Source organism: Podarcis cretensis (genome assembly GCF_951804945.1).
Source record: "Podarcis cretensis genome assembly, chromosome: 4".
In the NCBI taxonomy this organism is placed as follows: Eukaryota; Metazoa; Chordata; class Lepidosauria; order Squamata; family Lacertidae; genus Podarcis; species Podarcis cretensis.
Window position 1 is genome coordinate 13587040 of NC_137173.1, and position 13640 is coordinate 13600679.

The 13640-nt window shown below is 43.0% G+C and overlaps 1 protein-coding gene across 11 annotated transcripts in view; it reads right to left on the reverse strand.

The window, feature by feature from the left end:
* The window catches only part of DLG2 (discs large MAGUK scaffold protein 2), an 874668-nt gene that overhangs the window by 850852 nt on the left and 10176 nt on the right, over positions 1–13640 (reverse strand). For all 11 annotated transcript variants that reach the window (XM_079973452.1, XM_079973437.1, XM_079973448.1 and 8 more), the window contains exon 3: positions 2920–3051. In XM_079973452.1, the coding sequence (XP_079829578.1) occupies positions 2920–3051 (132 nt within the window). The remainder of the gene's footprint in view (positions 1–2919; positions 3052–13640) is intronic.

Genomic DNA, 13640 nt, shown 5'->3' on the forward strand with positions numbered 1-13640 from the left:
CAGCAAGTTATACATTCTAGAAAGTACCTTAGTCTCTAAGATGACAGAATTCTTGACTACGTGGGTCATTGGCCTCAACCAGCAGTGCTCTTCGTATATGTTCAGAGGCAGTTTGCCTCTTTGTATCAATTGTTGGGAAGCCACAATGGGAGAGGAATTAAGGGACCATTTGTCCTCAGCCCTCTCTTTGAAGGCTCCTTCATTTGAATGGCTCTCTGCTCTTCAGAGTCTGATTTAAAGATAAAGAGCCGAAGAAGAGAAAGCAGGAAGGATCTTGGAAGCTGTAGCACTTGGGTGCAGAGTAAGCAGGAACACTGATCACACCCATCCCAGTTAAAACCTTCAGGCCTAGTTGGTGCATTATTCATTATTATTAACTTGGATTTATTAATCACCTTCCAAACCGCCGCCTCAAGGCAATTCTGCATCTTCCTCACTCCCAACTCTATTAACGTTTGCTTTGGTTTTGCTTATGTGAAACGCTTACCTTTAAAAATATTAGCTTTTGGAGAATAGAGAGGCTTTTACGAGTTTAAACTTGGAGTTATCTTGTTTGCTGTTGTTGTTGCTGTGGTGGTGTGTATTTTACTGGCGAGGTTTTGGCTTCTCCTTTGGTTCTGTTTTGTTAGATTTTAACATTTGCAACCTGCCACAAGCACTGTGAATATTCAGAGTTATAAGCAACTTTTCAGGACAAAAATCGACGAACGCACAACAGATTAAAAAAAAAAAAGGAATAAGACTGAAAACCAAAGCACAGGGACCATATGACATTAGTGTGAATTTTAATGCAGAAACACATTACTAGGCAGCCTATCAAATGTGGTCCCAAACAGATGTCAGAAGTGTGATTATTATACGTAACGATTATATAATAATCAGGTTTTATTATGTAACGGCATCCTCTTACAACCTTGGAATACGGTTGCACAGTCACTTATTGAGTATCAGCCAATCCAAGGCATTCAAAGAGCAAAACAATTTTGTAATGAGAGATTATGCATGTTTCGCCATTCCAAAATCTCCGTAATAAAATTTTAAAAGCACCACGGGAGTGAAGAAAGGTTATCTCAAGTGGGTGGATGGAGAGAATAAATGCATTTGTGGGGTTTTTTTATACATATAAAAAGAATTAAATCAACAGGCTGGGAAACTTCTTTCCTGTTTATCGCAACGAGTGATGAAGAACACAATGGAAGGAAAGCTTTGGTTCAAGCAGTTCTCCTTTTTCTCCCTTACAAATCATCTTAGCCACCCCAAGAAAAACCCGAAATCACAGGAAATAACAACACCACTTTTGTAGCAGTCTTGAAAGCAAGCCTTTTGGGGGGAGATATATTAGCAGCATTCCCTCAAGGACACAACATGCACTGATTGACATGGAAATTTATGCCCTGCACATACCGACAAACAAGAGAGATGGCTGTCACCTTCTGTCTCCAAGACTAGAGCTGAATTTCAACCACAAGGTGATACCAGCTTGAATTCTTCCAAGGAGGATCAGAAAAGACTATGTCCACCTCTGTCAGACCCTCTCCAAGGGCCTTTCACCACTTCCTACTCATTCTCCTTCCCTGATGCCAACAGACATGTCGTGAGGAAGGAGGAAGTGGAGAGGGTGATAGGAAAAGGCACTCTGCCAAGTCTATGGAAGCACCGATCGGTGACCGGGAACAGACTCAGAATCACACAAACACTCCACCTCCCATTTCTTTCAAAGTGAAAGCTCCAGAGCATCAGGTTCCCACCAGGGATTCTGGTTGGAACAGACACTCCAGAAGATGTCAACAAGCACCTGCTACTTCCATCTCCACTTTTCCCATGGTCAGTTATTTGGTCTTATGGAAGGAGATGAGGAGGAGGTGATGGTGGTCGCTACAATTTCTTCTTCTTAAATCACAGCGCTCAACTCTCTGAACACTTTCAGAGCAAACAGGAAGGCGATTGACTGTCCCTATCAAAACTATCGGACACTTACTATCTCCAAAGGCGGGCATATTCGACAGAACAATCTCTTGCCTCCCAGAGTCACAGCAAAGCATATCTTCAACCTCCTCTTTTGGCCAGACATAACAAGGCAGCATTGGAGATACACTATCAAATCCTCCACCTCTAAATTTTGACAAGTGGCAACTGTGCCCTCAATGCCAAAACTGAATCATTTCCCCAATGTAAAACATTTCCCCAAAGTTTCTATTTGCCCCATCTGGGAAGCTTATAGGTACCCATAATAGAGCAGGCAGCAGCTTGACGGGGTGGCAGGATCATTTACATCAGGAAAATGAGAGAGCGAGAAAAGTTCCACATCACCATTTATTTTTATTGTATTACTAACCCACCCTTCATGAGAAGCAAATTACAGCATATAAAAACAGATAAGACAGTTAAACAAACAAGCAAACACCTGTAACACTAGAATCAGAAATAGGTAGGTCATGTTTTCTGGGGCACCAAAACACGTTTTTCAATTTTCAGGAGGGCAAGGAAAGGAGGGCAAGTGTATCTTCAGCAAACAAAAGAAGCTGGAAATATATGGCGCCCCCTCCTCTGTAGAGAGGAAGCTCCACATTTTTGGAGCAATCACCTAGAAGGCTCTCTCACAAGCTGCCATTGCCCACCTCCAAACCTCTAAGAGTAGTGGAACCACCAGAAGCACCACCTCTGTTATCTTAAGTCCTGAACTGATCTATAGGGAAGAAGGTGGTCTTTCAAATTCTTTACTTTATGGTGATTACCACCTACAAGCAACCATAGTTAATAATCCACATGGAACATCCCCACATCAGGCTAGTTGTTCACATGACCCCGTTAACCAAGCCAATCTATGAGAATCATCTAAGAGCCATATATCTTCAGCACCCAATTGCATGAATCATAACAACCATGAAGAAAAAATAAGCATTAGCCAGATTTACGTACCTAGCAATGCCTGGAATAAGCTGCTTTTAAAGATGCCCATCACCTTTTTAATGGCCTTTTTCAGTGGCTGCTCTTCTGGCTTTTTCAGCTTCTTGCAATAATCTTCCAGAAGTGCTAAAGCTCGATCCGTGTCTACAATAAATAAAAATACCCAAGGTTATAAAAGTAGTTAACTGGGTTGAAAACGCTGAGAGTAACAAAACAGAGGAGGGGGAGGAGAAGCAGAAACAGATTATTGATCGATGAGAGGGAATAGAAGCACCACACATTAAATAAAGCAATCGTAAAATAAAATCGTCATCAGAATCAAAGTACAGCACAATGAAGTTTGCTGCAACAGCTTTGGAAATCATATTCCTCCCAATCCTCAAAGTGGCCATACTCCATCTCTTCCCTGCAGCAGTGCTGAAGACCTTGGCCTAAGTAGGGCATCCATGTACACATGAGATTACACAGGATCCAGACCTATCCTGCAATTTCTAGTAAATTACTGCATTTTGCCATGGCTTCCCTCAAGTCAACTTCAAGCGATCTTGAGCACAGTATTCTTACTTGAAGCACGCTGAATCCCAGGTATGTGAAGCCTTCCTTTCCATCACAATTTCCAAAGGTGGAGGTCAGGGTGGGAAACCAATCAGGCAATTCCATCAGGTGAGGACATCACCCCCCAGACTCCACCCACGACAGGTGACTTCAACACACATCAGCCCATGGGTACGTGTGCAGTGATGGGCAAATTTGACTTGAAATGCAGCAAGAATATTCACTGTGTAAAACGCCTTAGATCTCCTTTTCAGGTTTCTTCCTAGTGATTTGGTGTCGGCTGGTTCTCAGAATTTCCCATTGACTTCCCTATGCTGGGATTTCAGCGCAAAATAACACACTAGAGAGGCAAGCAACTGGTCCAGCGCCAAAAACCACTTCAAAAATGAATCAGTGCTCCAAAGTCTGCCATGAATATATGATTATTTTAAGAGCCCAGGCCTTGGATAAATAGGAAATGAAGTGGCGTTGGGAGATTTCAAGGCACAGCTAAGAAGCATGACTTGCATTAGCTATGCTTTGGAGAATTCTTTGGTTTGCAAACCATCTAAAGGCCTACCTAGATATTTATTACACAGGATGCACAGCTCCTGTCCCTGGTAAAAGGAAGTCATTTGTTTCCCCACCTCCTACATACAGTGGTCAATGAACTGGAGAGGAGGGATGCTGACCATGATGACATCACATGATATGTCACTTTTTCGAGACATCACCAGGGGGACCGTGTGGGAAAGATGTGGACCAGTGCATCACCTGTAATGCATAGCTAAGGGCAGTTCTCCCTATACATTTATATTTACAGATTCCAATACGGTGGTTTTTATTGGGCTCTGCATGTGGATAGCTCAGGCAGTAGAGCACGAGATTCTTAATCTCAGGGTTGTGGGTTCAAGCCCCATGTTGGGCGAAGGATTCCTGAATTGCAGGGCGTTGAACTGGATGACCCTTGTTGTCCCTTCCAACTCTACAATTCTATGATTCTGCAATTCTAAACACACGGGGCTGAATGCTGAACCCTGGAGGGTGGCAGCTCTAGCAACTCACACCAAGAACATTTTAACAAAGCATCCCTAAAGGGGCAAAAATAGATGCAAAATGGAGATTTATCAACGACAGGTAACAAACAATCCGACAGGTAACAAACAATCTTAAAAAGTAGAGACATCACCTTGCCGACAAAGGTCCGCATAGTAAAAGCTATGGTTTTCCCAGTAGTGATGTATGGAAGTAAGAGCTGGACCATCAAGAAGGCTGATCGCCACAAATACTTACAGATTAAATATTGTCAAATGATAAGAACAACACACACAAATAAATCTCACAAAATTATCTCTGCAACGCATAACCAAGGTTAATTTGTTGACTAAATGTTGTAGGATTAAGGAAGATACCAATTAAAATAAATGTCGTATTTGTGTATAGGGTTTCTAACTTTTTGAGTCCAGTTGATAGAAGTTTAATCAGCAGCAATTGACAGGTAACTGTTGGGTTTTCAAATGATTCCAACACACTCCTCTATTATAAGCACAGGAGTAGGCTGAGCTGCTTTTTTCTGGTCAATTGGCAACCCTACTTATGTAAGACCCACATCTGATTGTAGGAGCTTCTGAGGATTCTTTCCCTTCACTGGGTGAGAATAGATGATTAGCTCTACCTTGGATATTTATAGTGCACAGTTAGCTACAAAGGCAGCTATTCTTAGGACTCAAACATATTTGCATTTGTAATTAATTTTGCACTCTTTCTCTTGGTTCAAATGAGCATCGTTCCCATTCTGCCTGCTTAAAAGTTCTCTGCAACTCAATCAGTTGGCTGCAAGCCTCGAAAACCACACAATCATTTCATATTTAAGCCAGAAACTCCCTGGACTAACAGGAGGGAAACAGCCTAAAGACGCCCAAGAGATGCTTCCCTTGTAACCAGAGTCCAATTGCAACCAGGGTCGGCTCTATCATTAGACAGAGAGAAGCAGCTGCCTCAGGCAGCAGGTGCTGAGGGCCACAGAGTGAGGGGCAGTATTCTACTAAAAAGACGCAAGAATGCAAGGATTTCTACTTGCACAATGGAATTTCCCCCCTCCTCGTTCTGCACACCTCATGCCCTCCCAAATCTGTTATAGGAACCCCCAAAACAGATTCAGAGGGGTGCACTGGTGGAGGAGAGGTGGGAAATTTCTGTTGTGCATGCAGAAATCTGTGCTGTATTGGGCCCCTCCAGATGATTTATAGATTGAGCATTCATCCTGATTAGTTTGCACAAATCTTAGATGGAGATTGGATTACCTCCTATCTTCACTGAGCATGCATCCTGGTTTGTTTGCAAAACAGTTGTCATCCTCAGTGCTGGATTTACGTATAAGCTAAACAAGCTATAACTTAGGGCCCGACTCTGTTGGGGTCCCCCCCCCCAAAATTAAAGGGGTTTAGGGCCTCATCAAACCTAAATCCGGCCCTGCATTCAGCTCACTTTGCTTAACAAGGTTCTACACGTCTTTCTGTTAGCAATCCAACTTTCCATGTATTTTCCCTGCCCCTTTTCCAAAGCACAAGAAGTCCACGGCTGTTATCTTAAGTGGATTCGTTGCTCCAGGACAAAGGGTGTTAATCCAGTTTAAATGTGCAAACCTAAAGTTCTGGTTTGTTTGTGGGCCCCACAGCACACTTGCAGTCTAGGGTGTCCCAGCCCACAACTTAGAAATTACTTCAATGTACATTTCTCAAGTGCTAAAACCCACCACGTCTCCAGTTGTAAAATCCTTCCACAGTTCCCACTACAAAGCATCTACTTGTTCCCAAGATATACCCACTCATAATTGTTGTTGTTGTTGTTGTTTTTAAAGCAATCAAAGTAAACATCTCTCCAGCCTTCAAAGACACAATTGTTTTCAGTGTCTCATGGCCAAACTACAAGACATCTGTGACATCATGATATTTCAATTTTTACTTTCGAGGGTGGGGGAGTGAGCTTTGAATTCAATCAGATGAATGGTGTTTGGGGACCATGGGTATATTTAGGGGGGGGGTTGTTTTATTCTGAAGAAGTGCCACTACTAGTGGGGTGGGAGGAGAAAGAAATTCCATTCAGTTCTCATTTAAAGGAGAACCTGCCTAATTCTCACAATATGTAAACCAATTCGCAGCCATCCTTTGAAATTTGTACTTCTCTGAATTTTGCAATGCTGTTCTCCAGCCAAGTAACTTGTGAGTAGCTGCCAGAGTTTGGTATTGCCCAAACTCCCTGTGGCTGCTGTGGGGGCTCTTTTTATTCTGTTTGTTTGGTTTTGGTCTTTTTAAGAGTGTTATTCGTCAGTTGGAGACCTTTGGATACCAAGCAACTAGCAATTCAAAAAAAGCATAACCACAACACAAAACTGAATATAGAATGGGGTACAGTGAGCATGGAATGTATACATTGGCAGGGTGTGTGGAGAGACATGCGGAAATGAAACTGCTTTTGAAAACTGTATACAGTGGTACCTCGGGTTACAAACACCTCGGGTTACAGACTCCGCTAACCTGGAAGTAGTACCTTGGGTTAAGAACTTTACCTCAGGGTGAGAACAGAAAATCACACGGCGGCAGCGGGAGGCCCCATTACCTAAAGTGGTACCTCAGGTTAAGAATGGATTCAGGTTAAGAACAGACCCCCGGAACGAATTAAGTTCGTAACCAGAGGTACCACTGTATTAGGAAAAAAGCATGGAGATATGTGTATATTAGAAGGAAGTCGCACTAAAATGCTGATGAGTTTTCATGAGGCATAATAATAATAATAATAATAATGGTGTGAAAATGTGGGGAACTGAAATTAAGATTGGAAAAATGAGAAACCGGGAGAACTGAAATAGGTACATTCTCTCAGCCCTAGCTATAGATCAGTGATGCAACACACGTTCTGCACGGACAAGATCCCAAGTTCAATCCCGGCCATCTCCAGTTAATAGCCAGCAACAGATTATGCTGGAGACCTCCGATAGCCACTGCCTGTCAGCCTAGATAATACTTAGCTAAAATGGACAAACAGCCTGACTCGATATAAGACATACTGTATTCAACCAAGTTTAAACTGTGCCCAAATATAGGCTCCACTCAGGTTGCATTCAAGCCAGTTTTGCGGATGTGGGGGAATGGGTCGATATGGTATAACTATTTTTCCTCCACACTGTTTGCTGAATCTTCCCTACATCTTATTAGTCCTAGCGTGGGAGAGGGGGACACCCACACCATGGGGCTAACAGCAGCTTGAGGGGTGGGAAAGAGGGTCCCCATCCCACATACTTCATGGAATCAAATTTGAGTTGCCAACTTTCCTTTTTAAACTTGCCTGGTTCCTATGCCTTTCAATAACAGTATAGCAAGAAGGTGTTGAAACAGGCAAAACTTGGTAAGAAAGTTGTTCATCTACTACAGGGGTCAGCAAACCTTTTCAGCAGGGGGCCGGTCCACTGTCCCTCAGACCTTGTAGGGGGCTGGACTATATTTTGAAAGAAAAAGTATATGAACAAATTCCTATGCCCCACAAATAACCCAGAGATGCATTTTAAATAAAAGGACACATTCTACTAATGTAAAAACACGCTGATTCCTGGACTGTCCGTGAGCCAGATTTAGAAGGCGATTGGGCCGGATCCGGCCCCGGGCCTTAGTTTGCCTACCCATGATCTACTACATTTCTGTGACTCGGGTGCTGAAAGGTGGCAAGCCTATGCCAACACAGAGGCAAGATACTAACCAGCTAAAGTGGCGCAAACTGTAGCCCTAGAACACACATCAGCAATTGGATCGTTTTAATCAGATTATTTTAAATTCTAGCTAACAAGGTAGAAATGCTGTCTAGCTTTGGAGTGGCTAAGCTTCAGCAATCCAGCTTAAGCAGGGGAAAAAATGCAAATGCATTATAAATATGAGTTTATTATTGTGTCGCGGTTTACGTAATTTCAGGTTTTCCCTCTGCAGGTCCATGACATGAATATGCAATTGCTCGGGTGGCCTTAGGGTAGTGTGATAATTCTGTAGAATGGAGCACAAAGAGGCACGCATAGCACCGCTGGAAGTTGAGAGCCCAAAATCCGCCATTGTGCACAGCTTGTAAATCGGTAGAATACTGTAGCTGATTATGAAGGCGCTCAATGGGAAGTCTGGTTTTTGACCCCTGTCCAGTACCTATTGGGAGCTGCATTAGAATAAGGGTCAGATCACTGGCTTCTCCCAGTCCTGCCTGGAGATGCTGGGGATTGAACCTTGGAGCTTTTGAACGCAAAGTTCAGTGACTGAGCCACAGACTTTGCATGACAGGATATGCTCACCTAAGCAAATAGCAGAGAGGCAGCTATGAACCCCGGGACGCGGGTGGGGCTGTGGGTTAAACCACAGAGCCTAGGACTTGCCGTTCAGAAGGTTGGCGGTTTGAATCCCCACGACGGGGTGAGCTCCCATTGCTCGGTCCCTGCTCCTGCCAACCTAGCAGTTCGAAAGCACAAAGTGCAAGTAGATAAATAGGTACTGCTCCAGCAGGAAGGTAAACGGCGTTTCCGTGCGCTGCTCTGGTTCGCCAGAAGCGGCTTAGTCATACTGGCCACATGACCTGGAAGCTGTACACCAGCTCCCTCGGCCAATAAAGCGAGATGAGCGCTGCAACCCCAGAGTCAGTCACGACTGGACCTAATGGTCAGGGGTCCCTTTACCTTTAGCTATGAACCAGACCAGCCTCTTTGTGGCTTTTTCCCAAGCAATGTACTCCAGTCAGGAGTGGACCTTGGGGTGTGTGCGGCGCCAACATTCAGCACCCTCATGGGCAGGCATTCAAGGATGTCCTACCTAATTTGCAGTTTCCAAAACAATATGCAAATTGGAAAAGTCATCCTTCAAAATTAGCAATGCTATTCAAGTTCTCCAGCCATTTAAGGGGTACAAAAATGTGTTTATGAGGGTAAAATGGGTATCAAAATGCACACCCTAGTGAAAATAACATGCAAAATGTGTTATTTTATTGCTGGAAATTGCTTTACAAAGCATATGCTAGGCAAAAAGGCATGCAGAAATATGTGTAAGGAGAAATATGCTAATGAAATTTCACGAGGACTTTAAAAAAAAAAGCAAACTGATATGGATATGCAGAAGACTGTACTTAATATTGGGAAAATAAGATACTGAGACAATCCGAAATACAGTCAAAGCTCGGTTGTCGGACATAATCCGTTCCAGAAGTCCATTCGGCTTCTGAAATATTCCCCAACCGAGGCACAGCTTCCGACTGGTTGCAGGAGCTTTCTGCTCTCAAACAGAAGCCACATTGGACATTTGGCTTCCAAAAAACATTCAAAACCAGAGCAATTGCTTCCAGGTTTTCAGCGTTTGGTAGCCGAAATGTTCCAAAACGGAGGCGTTTGAGAGCTGAGGTTTGACTGTATACAAATTAATCCATCCCTACTTGTGAGCTCCTGAAGAGCATAACTAACTATTGCAAACTGACACCAACTTTGCCAAAATGTGTCTGGCGATACTTTTTGGATGAGACATATACATAACTGGTGGTTGAAAACTTGCTTTCCTCTTCTCTTCTCTTCTCCTGCCCGCCTCAGCAATATATCACAGCTTCTATAGCCTACATACTGTATTTTTTGCTCTATAAGACTCACTTTTTCCCTCCTAAAAAGTAAGGGGAAATGTGTGTGCATCTTATGGAGTGAATGCAAGCTGCGCAGCTATCACAGAAGCCAGAACAGCAAAAGGAATTGCTGCTTTCGCTGCGCAGAGATCCCTCTTGCTGTTCTGGCTTCTGAGAGTCAGAATTTTTTTTTCTTGTTTTCCTCCTCCAAAAACTAGGTCTGTCTTATGGTCTGGTGCGTCTTATAGAGCAAAAAATACGGTATATAGTAAGGGTATTTAAAATTACAATTGTCATAGCGTCCTCTTTTTTGCTCTTTAAAATATGGCAACCCTAGAGTTGCTAGATTTCTAGATGGTTCTAGATGGTTCATCTCCTACCCTGGGTCTCTAGAATCTAACTCTTCTCTCTAAGCTGGGAGTTGAATTGCTAGATATTCCCTCAATGAATCTGGGAGCGGCAGCTGTGGGGAGGGGGGAGACCTTAGAATCTGATATACTAATTGTAAACTCATTCTCTCAGTTATGGTCCTCATGAAGCCAAAAGGAAAACCGAAGATTTGCAAAAAATCTTTTACAAAAACTCTACAAGAGGAACTCAAAAACATTCAAATGAGGACTAAGCGTGCTCAGTGGCCGTGAAAAGTTGGTGATCAGAAGAAAAGGAATTGAAATGAGTGAGGTGGAATGGGGTGTTCTGGAAGAGAAATGGGCTAGCTAGAAGCCTGAATAGGAACATGACACACTGCAACATTTTATTGCAGTTTCTCTGTTTGATTTTTCCCAGCCCCACCTGCAGAACTACATTAAACCAATTCTGAGGCTACTGTGTTATTCACGCATTTCTGGGAATAAGTCCCACTGAAATTGATGGCCTGCAATAGATGGAGCTGTAAATGTGTGGCACAGCATTCTCCCAATGGCTTATTTCTTCTACTGTGTCTGCAAATTCTTAGCAAGATGAGCTGTGCTGCTTCCTATTCGAACTAGCTCACTCTTTCTCGGAACAATCAGAAACAGTGTCCCTGTAGTTAAGTGTTTTTCAGTCATCCGATTATTCCATAGAGCAAACAGAATAAGCCCTATATTTTGGTGCTATTGTTTAAAACCATGATCCGAACGTGAGCTATATGTCAAACAGTATGCAAGGCAGCGGTATGCCACAGGCTAAGACTGCCACGTGATGCAGCAGAAAATTAAAGCCTTGTCAATAACATGGGACTTCTGACACAGACCCCACTGCCTTGTTATGTCTGCAAAAAGCCACCTAAAAGCCATTAGCAGGGAAGGGATTATTATTGGGGGTGGGGGGGAAGGGTATATTAGAAGGGAGAAATAACATATTAGGAAGCCAAAATGTATTGTCTTTCAAAACAGTTTTAGACCACCTGATGTTTCCCATCTGGCAGCCTGGTAAATATCTGCGTCATAAGAGCTAAGTGGGAATGGGAGACTGAAAAGTAAGGGCAACATTTGTTTACCCATAAAGCAAACTTATCAACAAGCACCAATCTATATATGTTAAATAATATGTGCCACCCACCCAATGAATGTAAGACATAAACTTTACTCCTCTACTGGCATTAAAACAGTAATTTTCTTGAGCATTGCAGTATAAAGCAAACACATTCTCCTCATCACGCAATTCCAAAAGAAGAACCCTCCTGGATCAGCCCCAAAAGCCTATCAAATCCAGTGCCTTGTTTTCATAGATATCACCTTGCCAACAAAGGTCCGGATAGTAAAAGCTATGGTTTTCCCAGTAGTGATGTATGGAAGTGAGAGCTGGACCATAAAGAAGGCTGATCGCCAAAGAATGGATGCTTTTGAATTATGGTGCTGGAGGAGACTCTTGAGAGTCCCATGGACTGCAAGAAGATCAAACGTATCCATCCTTAAGGAAATCAGCGCTGAGTGCTCACTGGAAGGACAGATCCTGAAGCTGAGGCTCCAATATGTTGGCCACCTCATGAGAAGAGAAGACTCCCTGGAAAAGACCCTGATGTTGGGAAAGATGGAGGGCACAAGGAGAAGGGGACGACAGAGGACGAGATGGTTGGATAGTGTTCTCGAAGCTACCAGCATGAGTTTGACCAAACTGCGGGAGGCAGTGGAAGACTGGAGTGCCTGGCATGCTCTGGTCCATGGGGTCACAACGGGTCGGACACGACTAAACGACTAAACGACTAAACAACAACAACAAACTAGATGTACTTTACTAAGCCCACAAGGAGGACCTGCATGCCAAAGTGATCTCTCAACAACTTGTAGGCATTCAGAGACATGCTGCCTCCAACCAGGGAGGGAAAAACTTAAGCCTTATGATTCCCCCCCCCCCAATGCTCTTTTAAAGCCATCCAAGTTAGTGGCCATCAGTAGACCTTGTGGGAATGAATTCCTTAATTTAACTTTACACTGTATGAAGAAGCAATTTCTTTTGTCTGTCCTGAATCTTCACCCAGCTTCATTGGATAACCCCTAATTTTAATATTATATGTGTGTGAGAGAGAGAAGATTCAATCTATTTGCTCTGCACTATGCACAGTCTTATATACCTCTGTAATGTTCTTCCTTACTCGCCTTTTATAAACTAAAAAAAAAACACAAACACAAATATTGTCACCTTTCCTCATGGGGGAATTGCTCTAGCCCAGGTGTGGGGAACGTTCGGTTTTGCAGATGTTGTTGAACTACAACTCCCATTAGCCATGCTGCCTGGGGCTGATGGGAACTGTAGTTCAGCAATAGTTGGATGGGCAAAGGTTCCTGACACCTGCTCTAGCCCCCAACCCCATCTCTCCATAGAAGAAACCAAAACAAAAACCCTGATCTCAATATCCTGTTTGAGGCACAGCAACCAGAACCATGCACAATATTCCAAGTACTATCACATCACAGATTTCTATGGTTATAGCATTACAGTTCTGCCAGTTTTATTTTCACTCCCTTTCCTTATGATCCATAACCCTCCATCCTTATTTTGCTTGTGTTTAGTAGGGAGTAGATGACAAATTACAGAACTTGTTCCAATAATAATAATAATAATAATAATAATAATAATAATTTATATCCCACCCACCTGGCTGGGTTTCCTAGATCCAGTTTAATCCACCTGCCCACAATAAGCACAATATGTTTGTGTAAACTGGTCCCGTCTATACAGCCAAGCAGTGAAGCTTTTCTGGGAATTTACTACTTAAAGACTCCAGGTGGAGAACCACGTTTGAACACAATAAGCTTCCTTATATACCAAGTGAGACCACAGGTCCATCTTGGCCAGTAAATAGAAGCCACCTTGAAGACTAGATCTGAATTTGCCGTTCTGTGCAATGACCAATGTGCTCACAATCATTCTCTCCCCGCCAACTTTTTCCCATTTAAAGTATTATTCATGTAATTTTTATTTTATTTTTCAATGACTGATATGCCAAGAAGTTTTTCGTGGGACCCCCTGCAAATTCTGTCTATTTACAAAAGAAAATGCTGGCCATTCCTACAGCTCCCTTGTTGTGATTCTGTGCCAAAGGGGTTTTATAATCCACCCATCCACAACCTGTACATTTTCTTTTAAAA